The following is a 21153-nucleotide window of genomic DNA, read 5'->3' on the forward strand; positions in this document are numbered from 1 at the left end:
AGTGCTTGGCCAAGGAGAACATCGCAGCCGATGTAGATGAGGTCCTCTGGTCTGACGAGGATCAGAGGCAAGATGCTGATGTTTCGTTGCATTTTGCAGTTGTTTTTGCCAGTTCAGGTGGACACTTTATCTTGTAGTAATAAATAAATATTTCGTTTGTTACTTTTTTGTATCTATGCACTGATTTTCTTTGTAGTGTTTCACATTATACTTACATTACATAGGTGAAATTACTGAGTTTTGCTACAAACAAGTAAAATAGGTAACATTTGTGTTGCACATCCATGTAGTACTGTCAATGCTACTGTAAAACCCTACACTTCACCAAAATAAGAAAAAGGAAACTTCTTTCCACACACTTGTATGCATTTGAATATGTAACATGGCCTCATGACGCCAAAACACACATGAAGATGTTTGATGGTTGTATTTTGAATTTATCACATCAGTGTTTATTTAATACTCTGTAAGATATAAACACATAATAGCTGTGTGTATTGTTTTGGTGGAAGGAATCAGTTTTGAGAAAAGAGAACATGAGTTGTAGTGTTGTGTTTCATTTTGCAAGAGATATGTAGAGTTTTGACAAAGCAGTTGGCTCTTTTCAGTTTGTGATTACAGTTTTGAGAAACTGAGCCACAGTTTAAACATTTGGGAAAAACTTTAAATGGGCAGAAAGAGACTTGAAAGTGTTGCAAAACTAACATAAATTGAGTGAAAGTAAAGTACAAACAGAGAAGACAACAGAATCAATCAATAAAAAGAGAGAGGAGAGAGGGTGAGAGCATGTGCTGATAACACATTGCTGCACTCACCATATGACAATTCACCCGGATTAATGGATGACACCTCAGCACCACACTGGAACAATGAGAGGTTTATACTGTGGCTGGAGTGCCAATCCTGTCACCAACCCGCAAGTTTTCCCCATAAGTTGGAGGACCTGCTTGCAGGGCTGGATGCAGATTAATGTCATACCCAGGATGAAACAATCGCAGGTTAAGGGCTTTCCTTGCTCAAGGGCCCAACGGAGTAGACTCACTTCTGGCGTTTATGGGATTCTGGCCAGCAGATGTAAACAACTGACAAATTAAACCTCAAAATTCAGAAGAAAGATCAGCCATACACGGAGTTAGAAGAAAAAAGAGAGTGTAATAGTTTAATAATAAGAGTTTTATTGGCCTAGAATTAAATTAATTCAGAGGATATTTCACTTTAAAGAAAATCCTCAATCGGATATTTAGAAGATATAAGGAGATCACTTCTCAGGACTTGGACATGTTCCAAGACATTATGCTGGGATTTTTCTTATCTAAAAAAAAAAACAGAGAGAAAAATAAGAGTAAATGAAACATATGGGGAAACCTTGGAGTTAATGAAAGACAAACCAAGTGAAAAAATGGGTGAATGGCATGGTGACTACAGTGAAGCCAACAAGATTAGGGCTCACAGAAGCCAAGTAATCTGCTAAGAACAGTAGAAGTTGTAGTTGAAGATATTATCAGTGTATTATTAGTTTAGGTAAATTCTTCAAGATTAGAGTAATTCCAGATTTTGTTCTTGGAATCCACTTGTCAGGTTTAACAAGGAAGCACTTAAATAAATGTTGTCATACACAAGCCCTTCTCAAAACTGGCGCAGCTAGTAGTAACTGAAAGTCTCATATCCTTGAGCCCAGATTTACTGATAAATAATAACAATTAACAAACGAGGAAGCATTTTACTGAAAAACTGCAAGAAAAAAACATGAGCCAAGAGAAGCCTAGACTGACACATGACACCTTCATCTGAAAGTTTTAAATTTTAAATACTCCACATTAGAATTTAGCTTGCATCTGAGATATTTCAGATGAGTTTAAAATATTTTGAAAAACTGACAGAATTGATCAGTGTAATGAATAACCACCTCATAAATGCAGGGTCCCAAGAGCCCAAGGGTACAGGAATACCAAGGGTCAGAGGAAGATGGCAGTTCAAGTATACAGTCTCTGCAGCAAAACTGAAACAGCCCCTGTTCCCACAGTTGTCCATGGGCCCAGATGTAGCCAGAGAAGGGGATTTAAAGTCCCCCTGAAGTAGTGGTGCCATGAAGCTACAATTGGCAAAGTAGAAAGTTTAGCTTTAGGCTCATTAGTGAAATTAAAAAATGAGAGGGTGACTAGAGAGAAAGTACATGAGTTGGGCAGATAGACCGAGTATCAAGGCCTGTGATAACTAGGCTTAATGTCCCACAAAGGGTTTACTATATTGGCCTGTTTGTTTGTTTGCAATTTGAGCTATCTTCATGATTTCCCCTGTCTTGTGAGTTTTATTTAATAATAGAAAAAGCTCATTTTATCATATATCCTGTGCTGATGACATTGTGCTATTCCATTTAGAATATATAATGTCACAATTTATAGAATAATAAACTCTCATTCTTCAAAAAAATGGGGGCACAATGTGCAGCAATGCTGTATTATGGGCCTATACACCAAAGGTCAATTCTTTGTACTTGTTGCCCTCTATGTGGAGTCTTCACAGTCTCTCTTTGGCAAAAGAAGAAATATTTTATTGTTGCAGCCCTAGGTCACTGCCTATTTTATATACACACTCTGCTTCTCTTCAGCTTAGAAGGCTAAGCTTTCATTTAATGTGGCCAAAGTTGGAAAAAGGCCAGTCCAGACTGGTCAGAATATAAAGCCAAGACTGAAAAATAAAGAGTCAAGGGGATAAAAATGAGAAATTCTCAAAAAAAAAAAAACAACAAAAAAAAAACCAATGTGGTTCTGTGTCAAAGAGTCAGATGGAGCCCACAACAAAAACCAAAGTGTTAATCAACCACTGGAGGTCGAAGCCAAAAGCCTTGACTGTAACTGCTTTCTTTGCCTGACTATTACTGACTTTGGTTTTTGTTTTATTTTGTTTTAAGTTTACCCAAAATCTTGGAGGTAGAACTGTGTGTGCCACCATCTTAGCTAGGAGTGACACATAACCAGCGACAGCAACCCCAGATAACATGGACTAATGCCATGAAACAAGACAAGAAAGAAAACAAAAATAAAATGGCCTTGTGAAAGCAGGAAAATTAATCATTTTATAATATTTTATATCATAATGATAATGTAAAAACATCAAAATAAAAGTGAGGACTTTCAAGACTTGGTACGTAGATAACATTCGTTTCTTTTCAATGTGTTAGTTTCTAAAAGAATGTGGCTAAATACAATGAAAAACAGCACTTTTGCATGGAAAAAAATTGTAAATTATTAACTAAATAATAAAAAAACAGACAACACCATGAATTAATTATGCATTATTTTCATTTTTTAGATGTTTGTTTCTCTTTTTGGCCTCATTGTGCTCTCAGCTTTCTTTGTTGTACCCTCTAAGGCTAATTACATAGGTAAGTACACTTTCCAGTTCAAAAAGAATTACAATTATGCTGATAATTTACAGTTTCCTCCTTTATTGCAGAAGCCTTGGATTGTGACATTAATCACTGAGCCACCATTCTATTATTTTAAGAGGACTTTTTTTAAAAAAAGGGTGGACTCTTCAACAAATAATTAAAGAAAAAAAAGCCTAACAGAAGCCAGATGTGTCATGTAAAATAAATCCAGGATGGTACAGAGGCACGGTGTTTAGTGTTGCTCCTTGACTGATCCCAGAGACTGGATTTGAGGACTAGTCAGAACTATCTGAGTTCATATGCTGTCATTATGTCTGTGCCAGTTTTTCCCCAACATTCTAATATTTACGTTCAATTGAATGCTGGCTCTAAATTGGCCATAAATAAGCGAGTTTGGAGGTGTACGTGAGTGTGCCCTTTGATGAACTGGTGCGACGTTCAGTGTTGGTTTCTGTCTTGTGTCTGATGCTGCCCAAATAGGCAATGACACCCATGACCCTGAACTGGATTAAGCAGGTTCAAGCAATAGATGGATGGAAAAATAGTTTTCACTGCTACATTCTAGGATGAAAAGCCCCATCAGGGATGTGCAATTTGAAGAAAAGCTACATTCATGGGATGCATCAACCAGGAGCTTCATTCAGCAAGTTACTGGCAGCATTTCAGTTTTGAGGATCAAATTACAGTCTTATGATCTTAATACTAGTAAAACAGTGTGTAACCATACAGCACCTTTTTAAAGAAGCCCTTGTTGAACTTGTTTTGGCTCTACGGGAAGCCAATTTTAAGTTCAAAGTACGTTTTTGCCAGTTCCTGGGGCCTTTGTGTCTCAAAGGTACTTCAAGTTCAAGGTCATCAGTATTTCAAATATCTGTGGGAAATTTTTAGTGCCTTTAGTTCATCCTTTTATTTTTTTTTCTCATGTAATTTAGTAAATACCACAGGTCAACCATAAGCCAATTTTAAAAGAGCTGCCTCACCATAACAAAGTGCTTGATCCCTAGTTCAGTTCCTAAATGCAGCCTTCATGTTCTCCCTGTGCTCATTTTGTTTCTGGTAGGGTCTCCAGACATCCTTCTCAATTCAAAAAATTCAGGAAAGTTGACTAGTGACTGTAAATTAAAACATTGTGGGTGAATTTATCCAATGTGCCTTCTGCTGGGATTGACTCTAGCTCCAGGCCTTAGGATTTTGAATAATAACAGTATTTAATGCAATCTGCAATGTATGGGACACGTGCATTAAAGTTCAATGATGAAAAAAATAATCAACCACTACTAAAATGTAACTGCTTCCAGGTTGGGACTGGGAAAAGGGCTCCAGACTATCAATGGCCACCCATTGCATTGCTCGGCCTATTTGGTAGTGTTGCAGCAGAGCGATTGACTGTCTTGAAATACCTTTTTTTTGCAGTGCACTTGAGCACTGTATGAAATAATAACCATATCCAATGCAATGTGCAATGATTGGGACACATGCATTAAAGCACTTAACTAGCTGTCCACTATGTTCCAAAATAATAATTAATCATTTCCTTTCATCATTTCACCTTTCAGATGATTGTGAAGATCTGGGAAATGAAACACTTTACACTAGCAATGGAAAAGCTTATTTAATTAAATGTGAAAATTATCTCACTGAGCTTTTTAATAGTTCTGAAATAAACTTCACCTGGTACAAGTTGGGTGTGGAAATGGAAGAAATCATTGGGGAAAATATTGAAGTTCATAATGAAGCACTGTGGTTTCTACCCATTTCATTCTCAGACTCCGGATCCTATGTCTGTGAGATAAGGTAAGGCTTGAATTATGTGATCTTGCCTTTTTGTCAGTAGAAATTAGGTTTACTTTCCCACTTTTTTTTAAATAAACATTGTTATCTTTATCCTGTTCCACCCAACTCCAACTTGCCTGGATGAGGCTCATCTGCTTCTTTTATCTTGGACCCAGGAATCAAACAGAAGCACCACAAAGTAGGGATCATGGATCTTTTCAGTACCCCCTGGGTGGCACCCACAAAACCCAATAAGGTTGCTCCATGGGATTTCCCAGCATGTCTTGCGGGTGTCTGTACAGGTAGCATTGCCCAGGGATGCTGCCACTTAGCATATCTGCGGAGCATTTAGTCCTGTTAGGCTGTCTGTCCCCCTGTCCATGCATCACACTGGCCTCCTGGGCGGGTATTATTCTTTGCCCCATTCCAGCTGGGACACCCACCCATGTGTGCCGTACATCATAATATACTGTATAAATATTGTACACAATATATTATATCTATATATATATATATATATATATATAAAAAATTGGTACCTTTTTTATCAATATACAATTAAATTGATTTAGAATCATAGCCAAGGCATTACTAGTGTTTCTAATAACTATTATTGCTTGAAATGGCTGATTTTTAATTTACTATTCACATATGACTACAAAGCAATAACTGAAACTGGCAAATAAAAAGAAAAGATTAAACGGGCCAAAGAACATAGACATTGGAGAGTAAATGACCAGAAAGCGTATTACATTCAGCATTGTCTTTTGACAATTGCAGATAACACTGGCATTTGGTGTGTTAATGGTGTGTAATGAAGAAGCCAACTGAGCATCTGTAAGGTCTTTATTTCTCAAATTACACACTCTGGCGCACTTATCCTCTTGTCCTGTTGTACATCCAGGCCTTCCCCTTCTTTCTCTATCCTGGTTAGATCCAGTTTGGCCTCTTCTCTCAAGACAGCAATAGGTTCGTTTGTATGAAATCTTCACTTTCTTGGCTTATCTGTCACATGGAATAGCTTTTATTTTGGTAATTTTTGAATCCATATCAGATCTTTAGGAAGATCACGACCTTGAAACCAAAGTGAAACAGAGTGCTAATGTAATACAATGGGTTCTCTAATATCCAATTAACAGATATACATGACTAATTAAGAATAAGGAATGGCTGCTGAAAATGAGGGTTTGCGGTCATACGTCAACAATAAATTAAAAATCAGTCATTTCAAGCAGTAATAGCCATTAGAAAAACCAATAAGGTGTTGGCTATATTTTAAATCAATTTAATGGTATCTTGATAAAGAAAAAGGTACCAAATTCTATCTTCATCATGAACTCTCCTTGGCGTGTCTAGACATTTGATTGATAGTGTTTAAATTATATAAGGTTTTACGCCAGTATTGAACCTTACACCTCTCCATCAATCCACTTTCCTATCTGAATATGCCGGACAGAACTTCATGGAGCTAAAGGGAAATCGAGCATTTCTTCCCAGTTGTAGAGATCCACAGAGGCACTGCTTTTATCATGGACTATTTATTCATTTACAGTAAATGGAGGCATCATACTTTAATTTATTTATTGATTGAAAAAGAAAACACTGAGCACTTTTTGCACCACTCTTTCTGTGTCTGTGTGTCCTCATCATCTTGGTATGGGTTAAAGGAGAGTATGCCAGCTGCAGGCAACCTGAGCATCACATGGGTATACAATGAGTTGACTCTTGTGCAGGCATTCTGCACGCCAAGAAGGTCATGGCAAGTGATGGTCCCAATCATCCTGGTGATGAGTAGTGGTGCTTGCCAGTTGTGTTGTCAAGGTGAGAGTAAATCTTCTACCTGACCATCATTTTGCAGATAATGCGGGGTGGTGTGTGTTTTCATAATATGCAGCAATCGCACACTTGTTGAAATGTCCGGCTTTGGCAATCGTTTAAGCTTCTTCTGCTTCGGGTCACTCGGTAAAAAAATCAAGCACTAATAAAATGTAGCAACTTCCTTGTTGGGACTCGAGAAAAGTCGCCAGGTTATCAATGGTCAATCATTGCATGGATAGGCCTATCCGATACTTTTGTAACAGAGTCATTGATTGTCCTAGAGGACTTTTTTTTGTAGTGCATTTGTTACACCTTCAACAGTAATCCTCTAAGTCATACGGCATCGTCCCAGTAGAAAGACTTTCTCAAGTGCTGTAGCGTTTTGTCAGTTTCAAAGTGGCCCAATCCTACACCCCTCTGCATGGCCTTTAAACCTTCTGTTGATCACCTCAAGGCAACACCATCTGCCAAAAGGCCTCTCCTGTCTCAAGGTTATGGCATTTATGTCGTAGGATTCCATTATGAATAACAAGGCTGTTCCATTAAAATCTTTAGGCCTTGTACTTTCAGTGCCACATCCTCCCAGCTAGGTTTGTGGCCAGTTTCCAAACAGTCACAGACTTTATAAATCTAGGTCTTATCCTTGCCTTGTATTCCACTCAGCCTGAACATCAGCCAGTCTAATTGTATGACAAGCATAGTCTTCTTGTTTTGCTTTTTTTTTACATTCCATTTACTCTGTGTAAGAAAGGACAGAGCTGGTTATACTTCCTTAGAAGGCTGGCGTCCTTCAACATCTGCAATAAGATGCTGCAGATATTCTATCAGACGGTTGTGGCGAGTGCCCTCTTCTACGCGGTGGTGTGCTGGGGAGGCAGCATTAAGAAGAAAGACGCCTCACGCCTGGACAAACTGGTGAGGAAGGCAGGCTTTATTGTTGGCATGGAGCTGGACAGTTTGACATCTGTGGCAGAGCGATGAGCGCTCAGCAGGCTCCTATCAATTATGGAGAATCCACTGCATCCACTAAACAGTGTCATCTCCAGACAGAAGAGCAGCTTCAGCGACAGACTGCTGTCACTGTCCTGCTCCACTGACAGACTGAGAAGATAGTTCCTCCCCCAAACTATGCGACTCTTCAGTTTCACCCGGGGGTGGGTAGACATTAACATTATATAAAGTTATTGTCTGTTTTTACCTGCATTATTATTAATCTTTAATTTAATATTGTTTTTTGTATCAGTAAGGTGCTGCTGGAGTATGTGAATTTCCCCTTGGGATTAATAAAGTATCTATCTATCTATCTATCTATCTATCTATCTATCTATCTATCTATCTATCTATCTATCTATCTATCTATCTATCTATCTATCTATCTATCTATCTATCTATCTATCTATCTATCTATCTATCTATCTATCTATCTATCTATCTATCTATCTATCTATCTATCTATCTATCTATCTATCTATCTATCTATCTATCTATCTATCTAAGTGCCAGCAGAGCAAACTTGGAAGGGCGTCCACATTGTGATGATTGCCCTCCTTTTGATGTTGCACTGTAAAGTTTAAGTCTTGCAGTCACTCTAGCTATCTATCTATTTGTCCTCCTGGTTCTTCAAAAGAGAGTAGCAATTGCAAGGCTGAATGATTCCTTTGAAGGATGAACCGTCAGTCAGTCAGTCATTTTCCAATCCGCTATATCCTAACACAGGGTCATGGGGGTCTGCTGGAGCCAATCCCAGCCAGCACAGGGCACAAGGCAGGAACAAACCCAGGGCAGGGTGCCAGCCCACCGCAGGACACACCCACACCCACACACCAAGCACACACTAGAGACAATTTAGGATCGCCAATGCACCTAACCTGCATGTGTTTGTACTGAGGGAGGAAATCGGAGCACAAGGAGGAAACCCACGCAGATACATGGAGAACATGCAAACTCCACGCAGGGAGGACCCGGGAACGAACCCAGGTCTCCGTACTGCGAGGCAGCAGCGCTACCACTGTGCCACTGTGCCGCTCAGGGTGAACTGTACTCCCCACAAATATTGTTTAAAATGACGGATAGAATCCACCACTTCAACAGATCCTGTCTTGTAACACAATGTTTATTTTCCTCTTTGCTGATCACCCTACTAAAATAAAAAACCATATGTTCACCTGTAGGATTAAGTTAGGACAAAACAGCACCTATATCCACACAACTGGTGTCCGTATCTAACAGAAAAGGTCTCGAGGGGTCTACTAGAGGAGGTCCATACAATGCCTCCTTCAAAGCCTCGAAAATCTCTTGCTCTTCTTTTCCACAATGAAGCTTAGGTCCTTTCCTTGTTAACCAGTGGAAGTGAATAGAAATTATATTGATCCCCAGAATAAATCGTTATTAACAAGAACCCAGAGCCAAAAATTCTCAATCCTATTTCTTCGTTGGGTTTGTCTAATTATGTTTGGCCCAAACTTTATATTCTTCAGTTGTTACTCCTTGTCCATCCATCTTATGGCCCAAGTAAATAACATCTCACTGAAGCAGAGGTCCTGAGTTCAGTTCTCAGCCATATCTGGTTGAAGTTAACACATTCGCCCAGAGTCTGAATGACGTCCTTTATAAATATGCTGTGTATGGTAGTGTGTGGTATGGCAATGCAAAAACTACACATTGAATAATGTCACCATATGCTACATGAATTTGCTTACAACCTGTATCCATTATTTAAACTTTTTTTTTATTTCAATTTTAGAACACCACAGATGTGTACAAAATCAAAAAAGGTAGTCCTAGTCAAAGACTTTCCATGTTTCTTTACTGAATATCTGTCATTTGCATCACCTTTAAGAAGCACCATAGTCCAGTGTTTTGCAAAGGAAGATGTCATTGCTTTAGACAAGAACCCAAACATTGAATGGCTGAAGGTAAGCTGGAAACGTAGCAGCAGAAATGTGAATTTGCTTTTTCACAAACTTTACCTAAGCAGGACAATCCAGTTAATGTTGTAAACAAAGAAATTCTTCAAAGCATAGTTATATGGTAATTGTTGGCATTTCATTAACTACTGTGCCTGCTAAAATATCATGCAATCAGTTTCACATTTTATATGCCACCATTAACAGTGTCGACCACCATGATAACCAAACAAAATAACCAAACTATCAACTGAATGAAATGCAAGAATAAAGCAAAGTTTCAATCATTACACAAATAAACGCAAAAATGTGGGGCTGTCACATTTTAAACATTTTACTAGATATGTCATGAGCAATAAAGGAAAAGACACAATCATATTAAATTAAACAGGATAATTTGTAGAACTGTAAAACACATTAGTCAGAAAATTAATGGCAAAGTAACAGTTCAAGGACACAAGAATAGGTCTTCATCCTTGGCCTGAATGTTACAGCTTTAAGAGTCTCATGAACAACCTTAGAGAGAGGTCCGGAGCTGTAAAGGTGAGCAAAGTTTCTCCAAGAATGGTGCAGAATGTGTTTGGACAGTGAAAAAGACAGGCATTTGGAAGATGATGGCTGTCTAGTGGATTTATACAGGTTACTGTGCCTGTTCACAGCATTACAAGATATTGAAAGAGTTTGACAGGCAATACTGTGTCTGACTGGTAACCATTGCAGCTGTTCCACCTGAGCTATGAAGATCTGCGTTCCCAACCACATTTAACCATTTGAATCCCTACTAGACACTGATGAATCTGTCTGTATTTCATAAGAATACCTTTAGTATATGCAATGATCAGTTCAAATAAATGTGTCCTGCAGCAGCACTCTCCTCAACCATATTATCAGAAACAGTCATTCTTTCAACTCACACCTCCAGGCATAGCTTCTCTGATGAGGAAGTCAAGCTGTGAGGAATTAAAAATTAATGTAATATAGTGTCTCATGTTTTTTGTAGCATTTGCAACACCCTGTGTTACGTAACCTTTGTGCAGAAGCGGAGAGTATTGTAAAAATCCTTACCAAGTGTTGTAAATGACAGTTAGTACCAGCTTCAAAGAAGAATATCCTATGATGTAAACTACCTTATTTTTTTTACACAAGCAGCTGGAGTAACAGATAAAATCAAACCATACAAAAGCCTATTAAGACTTTCTAAAAGCCAGTATTATGATTCCATACAGATGCTAAATTGTAATGATAAAAACTGTTGGCATCAGTAGTAACTTTAATGAATGACATCCTGGTGGAGCAGAGACAATGTGTGCAGGGAAGAGAAGAACACTGCATCTGGTGTTTATGGTTATGGTAGAGCAGATACCTGTTATGAACATTGAGAGGAAGCTGGTGTTCAAGGTGAATTTGAAAAGAGCAAATGATATACCAGGTTAGAGAAAGCACCAAAAAGGATTGCCAAATTTGTAATTAGAGATGACTTAGAGTTCATAAACCAGAAAGTCAACAAAATAGAGTAACTGAAACAACAACCTGAGGCTGAGTCAGAGTCAAAAATCACAAAGCAGAACTGAGCCAAGAGATCCTCTAACTTGAGCTTGAATTTGAACTAACATTGAGGCTAAGTTCAAATTTTTCTTTTAAAAGAACCCAGCACTGGGGCACTGAATAACACTGTGCCACCATCTTAAATAGTGTTGATTTCATCCATTGCTACAATGTCTAGGAACATGGCTAGGAACAGATATCATTACAATGCTCAAAATGGCTTCACCCATCCAAAACTATACAAAATGGTAAGGATTGCCAAATAAAATCTTCGAAAATGACTCAGATGGGACTCTAGTCTACGTGTTTCCAAACTAAGTATCATGACGACACCGCTGTGTATATGTTATTCTTGCATATATCCTAATACAGTTGCCACTCCAAGAGAGCCTCTGAAATGATAAAGCAGGAACTGCATGAAGAAACACTCACCTTTACACATGATTTAATGATTTTAAAGGTACATAAAATCTCTTGTTCACAAAATATATATATGTAGACCAGTGGTTCTCAAAGTCGGTCCTGGGGGCCGACTGTGGCTTCAGGTTTTTGCTTCAACCAGATTCATAATCAGTGAGAAACTGCTAACACTGATCTCAATTAATTAGCTGGGTTTTTTTTTTCTCTTCTCTTATTCTATATCAGCGAAAGGCAACCTTTTTCGAGTTGCGGCGCACTAAGTCCAAAAATTTTCTTTCGCGGCGCACCTGAGGAACTGCCCATAAATAAAGTCGTGACGACACAATCTATGGACAATCGCCAATAAAAACAGTTAATTTTACAAGTTTGAAAGACATTTTATTAATAAAGGAATCAAAGGATAAATCTTAAATTTAATTAATGTGAACGTTGAGATTGTTTTTCAGCACATATGAGATTGATGCGAAGATCAATTTTCGAAAGACAGATGCGCATTTCCTTGTCGATCATTTGAAGTCTCTCGCGTTTCTTAGACTTCATTTCCGTAAATGGTGAACAGCGAAAATTTTAACTTGCGTTCAAAATAAATACATTCGTTTATTCAACAGTCTGATTAACCGTTATCTGTTTTTCCAACATAAAATATTTTTTTTAAAACATTATCTTTTTAATCAACCAAAAGTTCAAAAACACTAGCAATTTTAAATATTTTACAAAAGTTTTTGCGGCGCCCCTAGAAAATTCGACGCACCGGTTGCCCGACAGTGTTTTTAATTATTAAGAAAGCACAGAGGCATGATTTTTACATTTATTATAAGACATTTAGAAATATTTCCATTTTTGCTATAGATTTAAATGCTTAACTCACTTTTGTTGCTTTCTTTATATTTTGCCCTTTCTCTGTGCAGTTTTCCCCCTTCGTTGTATCTTATTAATGACAATTAAAAACTAGCAGAGCAGACACCCAGGAAAAGGACACTGAATCACGAAAGACTGCAACTACTTTAGCGTTAGACCCACTAATTGGAAAACAATGGATTAATTAAACAATTAGAACACCTGGAAAAACAGAGTGAACATCAAGATGAAAATATTGTTAAAAAGAAAAAAAAATACATTATTCCCATATAACTGCTTAGTACATTTTAATATATTTTTTTTTTAACCAAACTTAGTTTTCTAAATTCCATATTGTTCCCAAAACACAGAATCTGGGCAATAACAGTTCACTTAGCTAGCCGCGGATTCCAATTAAAAACAGAAGCGGGTTGAAACAAAAACCCACAGCCACAGAGGGTCCCCAGGACCGACGTTGAGAACCCCTGATGTAGACCTCTCCTTTAAAATGAATGTAAAACCCTCTAGGCTTGAAGGAAAAAATCTGTCAACATTTAAATTTGTTAGGTTAGTAGATGTTTTAAAAGTTTTATAAATGTGAAGAAAGTGCATACAGGCCATGATTTTTCATGTCATAGACAAACATTAATGCTGCACAGAAGCATCTGATAAAGCAAAAAGCAGAAAATGAATGTCATGTTGTGAAATAAAATGAAGACTTTTAGCTGTTGAGCCTTCATACAGTAAGAAATTTGCCAAAAATATTAAGATATGTGGTTCTAGTTTTATTGTACAAAGACAAGCAACATGTAAGTTATCCAGGGTGCTACTCCACAAGTCAGGCTGATTTTTGTTTCCGTTTCTTAGGACTGTCGGCCAGTTCAGGAAGTCTCAAGCAAAATGGTGCAAACAAGTGATGGTCTTCTTATACCAAATGTGACCCGCAACGATATGGGGAATTATACCTGCTTGATTAATTTTACCTACAAAGGACATGATTATGTAACTTCCAGTACTAGCTTTTTAAATATTGCAGGTAAGATCATTTATAGTCTGTACTGCAGTTGTACCGTGTGTGAAAAATGTCATGATGTGTGTAGCAGACAACTTAGATCCAATCACACCATACATTTTGGACAAAACACAAATTATTATTCAGATGAGAGGAATTTACTTGAACATATACTTAATTTCTGCTTGAAAGAGCTTATAATCTAATACAGTGTTACACTATCAAACATTCCTAAAGACTGGGGAAAGTATCCGCAGATTTCTCAACATGCAAATATAAATGAGCAGTTAGCGGGCAATGCAACTGGAGTGAATGGCGTAGGAGAGTTCAAGTCTAATCAGCCTGCAATTGGAAAAAGACACCCTCACTGTCAAAAAAGAATGAATATTCCCTGAAAGAGTTCTCATTTGACTCAGTTGGCTAAAGCTGTTAAAGCTAGAGCTTTCCATGCAGAAGACAAGTCCCAAATTTCAATCATGGGTGTCAGTAGAAACAGCTGACAAGAAGAGTGCTGTCCACATTCTTAAAAATAATGGTGCTGGATTGGTTGTTTGTAGAAGAATGTAAACAGAACCTGGATATAGTGACATGTGCATGTCAAGAATGAACCAGTGTGGCGCTGTATATTGTAGTGACCAGAAACGTTAGGGGTTGTTGTTGTACTACTCAAATGTTCAGGGTGACTTGTACTTGTGGTGCAGTTATCTTGGTGCAGCAGAAGTTCAGATTAGTTGATTGCTCACAGGCTTGGGGTATGGACGCACGCTAAAAGAGCTCCATACCCTCAGCCAGAGCAACGACCTGTTAAGCAGTATCTATTTCCCTAAATTCAATTTGTATGTACTGGTGAATACATCTGGGTAGTGTGCAGTTAATGATGCAAGGCTTCCTGATGGATATCTTTGTCATGGACTAGTTTTTTTTCCCACACAACAAGGAAACACACAACAAGGAAACACACAACAGTATTAACAACCTTACTTAACAGATATGGAGAACTGGATCAATGGCCTTACTTAAAAAGATATTCAGAATTTCACAAAACATTAGTAGAATTGTGAAAATGTAATACTCTTTTAAGTGAAATGAGTACTATTTGTAGTGATGTTGCCAGGTCCCTCACCCAGCACATAACTCTTGGGAACACAAGATGGCAGACTTAGTTTAAAGTAACCTTCTTTATGGGATGTAGATTTATATTGTATGCACTTGAGAAGGCTCTGGCAGGTTCTTTTTGGTGAATTAATGTCATCACATTAACTAAGCTTAGAGATTTTATTAGGGCGGACAGACAGAGATAGCACCTGCCGCTGAGTAATATGATACCATCCCAGCTGCAGTTTACAACTTGCAGGCCCACTGATTCACTTGGGGGAGGGAAATTCTCTTTAGCTCACCTGGATGAACTGCCACTTGCTAACTTGGAAGTCTTGGTTTTGCAGCCATCCTGTCTGTCTGAGGATGTGAAATGCAGAGTGCTGTGACCCTAAGAGGTTCCTCCCTGCTGACAGCTTCTGTGCAATTACTGATGCTGATTGACCATAACTGTAAGGGCTTGTTTATACTTAACGCGATGCAACGCATGCTGGAGCGGACGCTCCTTCTACGCAAGCGTTGTACTGTTTATACTTGCACGCGTACTTTGCGTAAATCTGGAGGAATCAACCAGGTGGCAGTGCGAGATATTATCACGGTGAGAACAGGTTTGGCCTCGCTGTGTTGTGAATTGCCTGGAACACCCATTAAATTCCGATGACTAGCATTGGGCACGAGGCAGAAACAATCCCTGGACAAGGCATCAGCTCATTGCAAGGTGAATACAAGCACTCACATACACTAGTGTCATTTTAGTGTCACCAAATCTGCATATCATTGGAAGGAAACCGTAGCACACTGAAGAAACCCAGCAGGAAAACATGAAAACTCCAGGCAGGGAATATCAGCGATGTGACTCCCTGCAAGACAGTAGCGCTAACGCTCCTCCACCGTGTAACCCCCATGTGTGTCATTATTAACAGTATTCATTATTAAACGAAATTACCGATTTATCTGTAACATATATACTTTAATGCATTTCATCATGAAAGTGATATCAAATATAAATCTAAGGATTCTAAATGTGCAGAGAGTTAGAATATCATATATTTAATGTGCTCGATGTGGCGATCTATAGCTAGCGATCCGCTGCTGTCAGGACCGGATGGAAGCTCTAGAAAAAAAGACGGCACAGAAGACAGTATGTGAGACTTTTAAAATGTATCGTGTCATTACGATCGGGAATATGAGACGCTTGAATATAAAAGCACCACGAATACATCTGTATGTCGGCATTTTGCTTCACACATCGAACCATTTATCAAACATTGAAGCGCGCACACCAATCTCGTAAGATCCGCAAAGCTTTCTGTCACATGTAGATAGTAAACAGAGACTGTGATGTCACATTCCAACTTTTAGCACACTGCGCCCCCCGACTTTTTGATGGTACTGCAACTCGCGCACGTGTCGCGTTCATTTCTGAGGACCTGCTCAGAGGACGCATTAAATGAATGCTGGGAACGTGTGGCAGCCATGATGCGGACGCGTATGCGTTCTGAACGTGAAGTATAAACGAGCCCTACAGCTAGCCTTGCTCAAGACATGACGCATTAAAGCCTTAAGCTTTTAAACAAAGAAATAGTTTTTTTTTTTTAAATTTACTGATTTATCAAGAATTACAATCATAGTCACCCATGCCAAAGGGACAGACCTCTACATGCTGCATCTTTAAGGACAAAAGCAATCATAAAGGCCATTGTGTACCACACAATTAGATTCCATTTGAACAAAAAACGCCAATGGTGTGAGTATTGAGAGATGCAAACTGGTTAGCCTCAGTAATCCTGTGGTAAATAACCAGATTAGCTGAGCTGCCATGAAGGAATCCCTAAACTAGAGAGTCTCCGGGATGAAACAGGTTGAGCAGAAAAGGACCAACTAACATAACCAAGGGGATTTAAATGATGGATTCATGATGAAGGTGTATTTTTGCTAGGACAACAAAGTGCAAGGCCAATGTGTCTCCTTGGTTAACCAAATTCTATCCAATCACATGAGCAGCAGGAGATTTTGGAACAAACCTGGAACATAGTAAGGAGTTACGTGAAAAATGTCAGTGGGGTAAACTAAGCATACAAGTTAAAGCAACTAATTAGCAAGAGATACAAGGTCAAGTTAATGAGATTTGGATTGAGTTTGGTGGACACTAGGAGACTGCAGTCCTCTCCTGCCTTCCAAGAGACCCTGAAACCTGTATTAGCAGACCACTAATGACAGATGTGCATTGGCTGAAGGATGCATCCATGATTAGTTATGTGACTGGTAGTTTGCTGCAAATAATTTCTTGTTACTCTCAGGGAACGTAGCAGAGCACTGGATTGTAATGCATGAGGAGTCCCCTGCTGACACACTGGCTGGCCCTGAGCAAGTCACTTATCCACAATGGATGAAAGTGTCAGCTAACTAAACACATGTACATGACATTAACAATGGAATACAGAAAGAGTATAAATGTGGAAGGTATCTTTACTAGTAAGTAGCAAAATCACTTAATAGCATTCAGTGGAGAGCTCAGGTGTGAGCAGTGAGGAACAAGGACAGAAATTAAACGTTTTCAGTTTAGGCAGAAAATTGGGAGATGATATAAGAGCAGTGTTCAGTATAATTAAAGAGAATAAGGAGGGTGGATACCTGTCTTTACATTAAAGTGAGTCCTTCAGCAATAATGCAAGGGCCAGATGGCAGCAGAAGCAGGTTAAAGTATAAGAAGGATAAGAAATCCTTCTTATACTGAGCATTTGTTGAACTTTAGATACATGAAACAAGTTGCATATCTGAGAACAGCACTTCAGATCTGGACTGGCTGAATGCCCATTTAACATCTAAACATATTCTTATGTTCTAAATATGGTGTAGATTTTTGTATCCTTTTTGCATAACTTGTGCTAATCTTCAAATCCCATTTGTTTTTATTTTATAAAGGTGAATCAAATATCCAGGAACCACTTGTGATATATCCACAAAATAAAACAATGGAAGTTGCTGAAGGTAAGACAGAGGTGATTTTGATTACCTAAAATATAAAGACATGCAGTACTGTGGTAAACTTCCTTATGACAACGCATCAAAGACTCTTTCTTCATTACTTTTAAGTGGAAATCTTATAATCTTATCCACCTTAATAAAAGGATAAGTGTCTGTGTGTCCATCCGGTTGCTGTCTCATCACAAACATTTTCAGTAGTCATTCTAATAGGGAACACATCACAAACATTCACACAGCTTTTACAAATCCCATGAAAATGGCATATAACAGAGACATATGGATTGCATGGTGTGCTACAAAAGTTAACGCTGAGGTCTACACTGATTATATTGATTTCAACGCATCTTAGACAGGTAGCAAAGCTAGCTGATATTAAAATTTGGTCTGTGTTTTATATTTTTCAGCTTTATAATATCTGTCTTTACACAATTTTACATAAATTTTGTAGATGCTGTGAGCTAATGTGTGTCAAAACATATATAAATAAAAGACTTTACATACCATACAATGAAATCTTGTTGTGTATCACTGCACAGGATTGTGATATTTATAAATACACTACTAACTGCAAAACTAGATCCACATACAATATTTTGTAATTAAGTAAAAAATTCGTCATGCAATTGAAAAATCAAATGTCAACTGTGTTTTGTATTAAAGTAAGCCGGCATAAAGAATTGTCTTATAAAATCGGTCCAGTCAGACTAACTTCATATAGCACGCTCATTAAAAGAGGGCATTTAAATTGACTGAAGTCTGAGTCAGATGTGAACTTTTCATCTCTGTGTCTGACAAGGCTGTAGTCTAAACCTCAGTGGAGTTAATAAATTTGTATTGATTTGAGTTTAAAACCACAAAGCAGCATGGGTGAGTCCTGGTGTTGTGAGTGTGTCCTTGAACGACACATAGATCTACCATATTCACATTTATATGTGAGTGGAGAGATGAAGGATGCTGGGCAATCTTATCTTCAAAAAATGCAAGTAAATAACATAAGAAAGTAAATAACAAAAGAAAGTAAATAACATAAAATGTAAGTCAAATCTGAATGGGCCTAATAAACATGAAGTTAAAAATGTCCTAGTAAAATTCTTAACATTCTCTTCTCTTATTTTGACTAAAAAATATTGAATTAAATTTCAGCTTACTTTTAAGCAATGGCACACGTGTCACTAACAACCTCCACGACTGCAATGGAGTAATGTAAAACATGAACTGATAAAAAATATATAACTAATAACAAATACTGATTTCAAGTTTATAATCTAGCTGGAGGAATGGGTCTAGTTCACAGTAAAGTTCCAGCCACTTCTTCAGCTGTGGTAGTTTGTTGAACTGTTAATCCTAACATCTCCACTGCTAACTCTGAACCAGCCATTTATTCTGCTAAGACTAAAAGTGAGTATAATAGGAAGTAGCTGTTCTGTGTTCTTGGTTTGTGTGGTTTATGCTTCATATGTAACAACATTTAAAGAATATAGAAAAACACATTTTATTAGCATTTTAGAACCGTCTAGATGAGAACAGGTCATTCAGCCCAGGTCATTCAACCCTCTGAGGCTAATGATCTGCGCTGGTATCCCGAAGGTTGCCGGTTCGAATCCCCGTCACTGCCAAAAGAGATCCTACTCTGCTGGGCCCTTGAGCAAGACCCTTAACCTGTAATTGCTCCAGGGGCGCTGTACAATGGCTGCGCTCTGACCCCAAGGGGTATGCGAAAACTAACAAATTCCTAATACAAGAAATTGTATAAGGCGAAATAAAGAACAAAAAAAAAAATAAATAAAAATAAAGCTTGTCATTTCTATGTATTCCATTCTTCTAAAATAACATCAAGTCTAATTTTGAAAATCCCTAAAGTCTTACTGTCTACCACAATACTTGGTAGCTTATTCCAAGTGTCTGTGGTTCTCTGTGTGAAGAAAAACTTCCTAATGTTTGTGTGAAATTTACCCTTAACAAATTTCCAACTGTGTCCCCATGTTCTTGATGAGCTCAGTTTAAAATAACAGTCTCGATCCACTGCACTAATTCCCTTCATACTTTTAAACACTTCAATTATGTCACCTCTTATTCTTCTTTTGCTTAAACGGTATAGGCTCAGCTCTTTTAATCTTTCCTCATAATTCATCCCCTTTAGCCCTGGAATCAGCCTAGTTGCTCTTCTCTGGACGTTTTCTAGTGCTGCTATATCTCTTTTTGAGACTGGAGATGAAAACTGCACACAGTGCTCCAGATGAGGCCTCACCAGTGTGTTATACACCTTGAGAATAACCTCCTTTGACTTGTACGCCACACATTGTGCTATAAAAACCTCACATTCTGTTAGCCTTCTTAATGGCTTCTGAATACTTTTGGGAAGTCGATAGCTTAGATCCTTCTCATAAGGTGTATTCTCGATTTTCAGACCTCCCATTGTGTATTCAAACCTAACATTTTTACTTCCTAGCTGTAATACTTTACATTTACTGACAATAAATTTCATCTGCCACAAATTTGCCTATATGCTGTCCAATTCCCTCTTTAATGATTTAACAGATTTCAGATTATCCACCAATCCACCTATTTCAGTATCATCTGCAAACTTAACCAGCTTGTTACTTATATTCCTATTCAAATCATTTATATATATTAAAAATAACAACTGGCCTATCACTGACTCCTGTGGAACAACAATCTCAGCATCAGCCAATTCTGATGAGGTTCCTCGCACCATCACCCTCTGCTTCCTATGTCTGGCCCAGTTCTGCCCCATCTAAAAACCTCACCCTGAACTCCAGCTTTTTTTTAGTTTGATGCCCAACCTCTCATGTAGCACCTTATCAAATGTTTGCTGAAAGTCAAGATAAATAATGTCATCCTTTTGTTGCCTCCTCATAGAATTCTAGCATGTTACTAAAACACGACCATACTGACTGTTTAGTAAAACTCCTGTTCTTGCCATGTGCTGCTCAATCTTATCCTTAATAATTCATTCCAATAATTTTCCTGTGATGCATGTTAAGTTTACTGGCCTATAGTTGTTTATAGTTGCACCCTTTTTATATAATGGGATACTATTTGCCATTTTCTAGTCCTTCAGAATCTCCCAAGTGTGCAGTGACTTTCTAAAAATATGTATCTAGTGTTTATATATGAACTTGCTAACCTCTTTAAGAACTGAAAGGTAAATATTATCTGGTCCTGGTGATTCATTTGATTTCAGCATATTTACTCTGAGCAGCACTCTAAAATTTCCAAATCCCTCAGTACCTCCTTTGTAGTCCCTTTTACCGATGGGAGGTTATTCACTTCCTCACATGTGAATACCTCAGAAAAATGTGAGTTTAGACCATCTGCTATTTCTTTGTCCTTTTACTACTCCTGAT

The 21153-nt window shown here is 38.1% G+C and overlaps 1 protein-coding gene across 1 annotated transcript in view; it reads left to right on the plus strand.

Annotated features, from left to right (window-relative positions):
* Window positions 1-21153, plus strand: part of LOC114650765 (interleukin-1 receptor type 1-like) — a 64534-nt gene that overhangs the window by 12103 nt on the left and 31278 nt on the right. The window contains exons 2-6 of the mRNA XM_028800603.2: window positions 3313-3385; window positions 4948-5185; window positions 9726-9897; window positions 13558-13726; window positions 17723-17788. Of these exons, the coding sequence (XP_028656436.2) occupies window positions 3313-3385; window positions 4948-5185; window positions 9726-9897; window positions 13558-13726; window positions 17723-17788 (718 nt within the window). The remainder of the gene's footprint in view (window positions 1-3312; window positions 3386-4947; window positions 5186-9725; window positions 9898-13557; window positions 13727-17722; window positions 17789-21153) is intronic.

This window comes from Erpetoichthys calabaricus, chromosome 4 (genome assembly GCF_900747795.2).
Source record: "Erpetoichthys calabaricus chromosome 4, fErpCal1.3, whole genome shotgun sequence".
Lineage (NCBI taxonomy): Eukaryota > Metazoa > Chordata > Cladistia > Polypteriformes > Polypteridae > Erpetoichthys > Erpetoichthys calabaricus.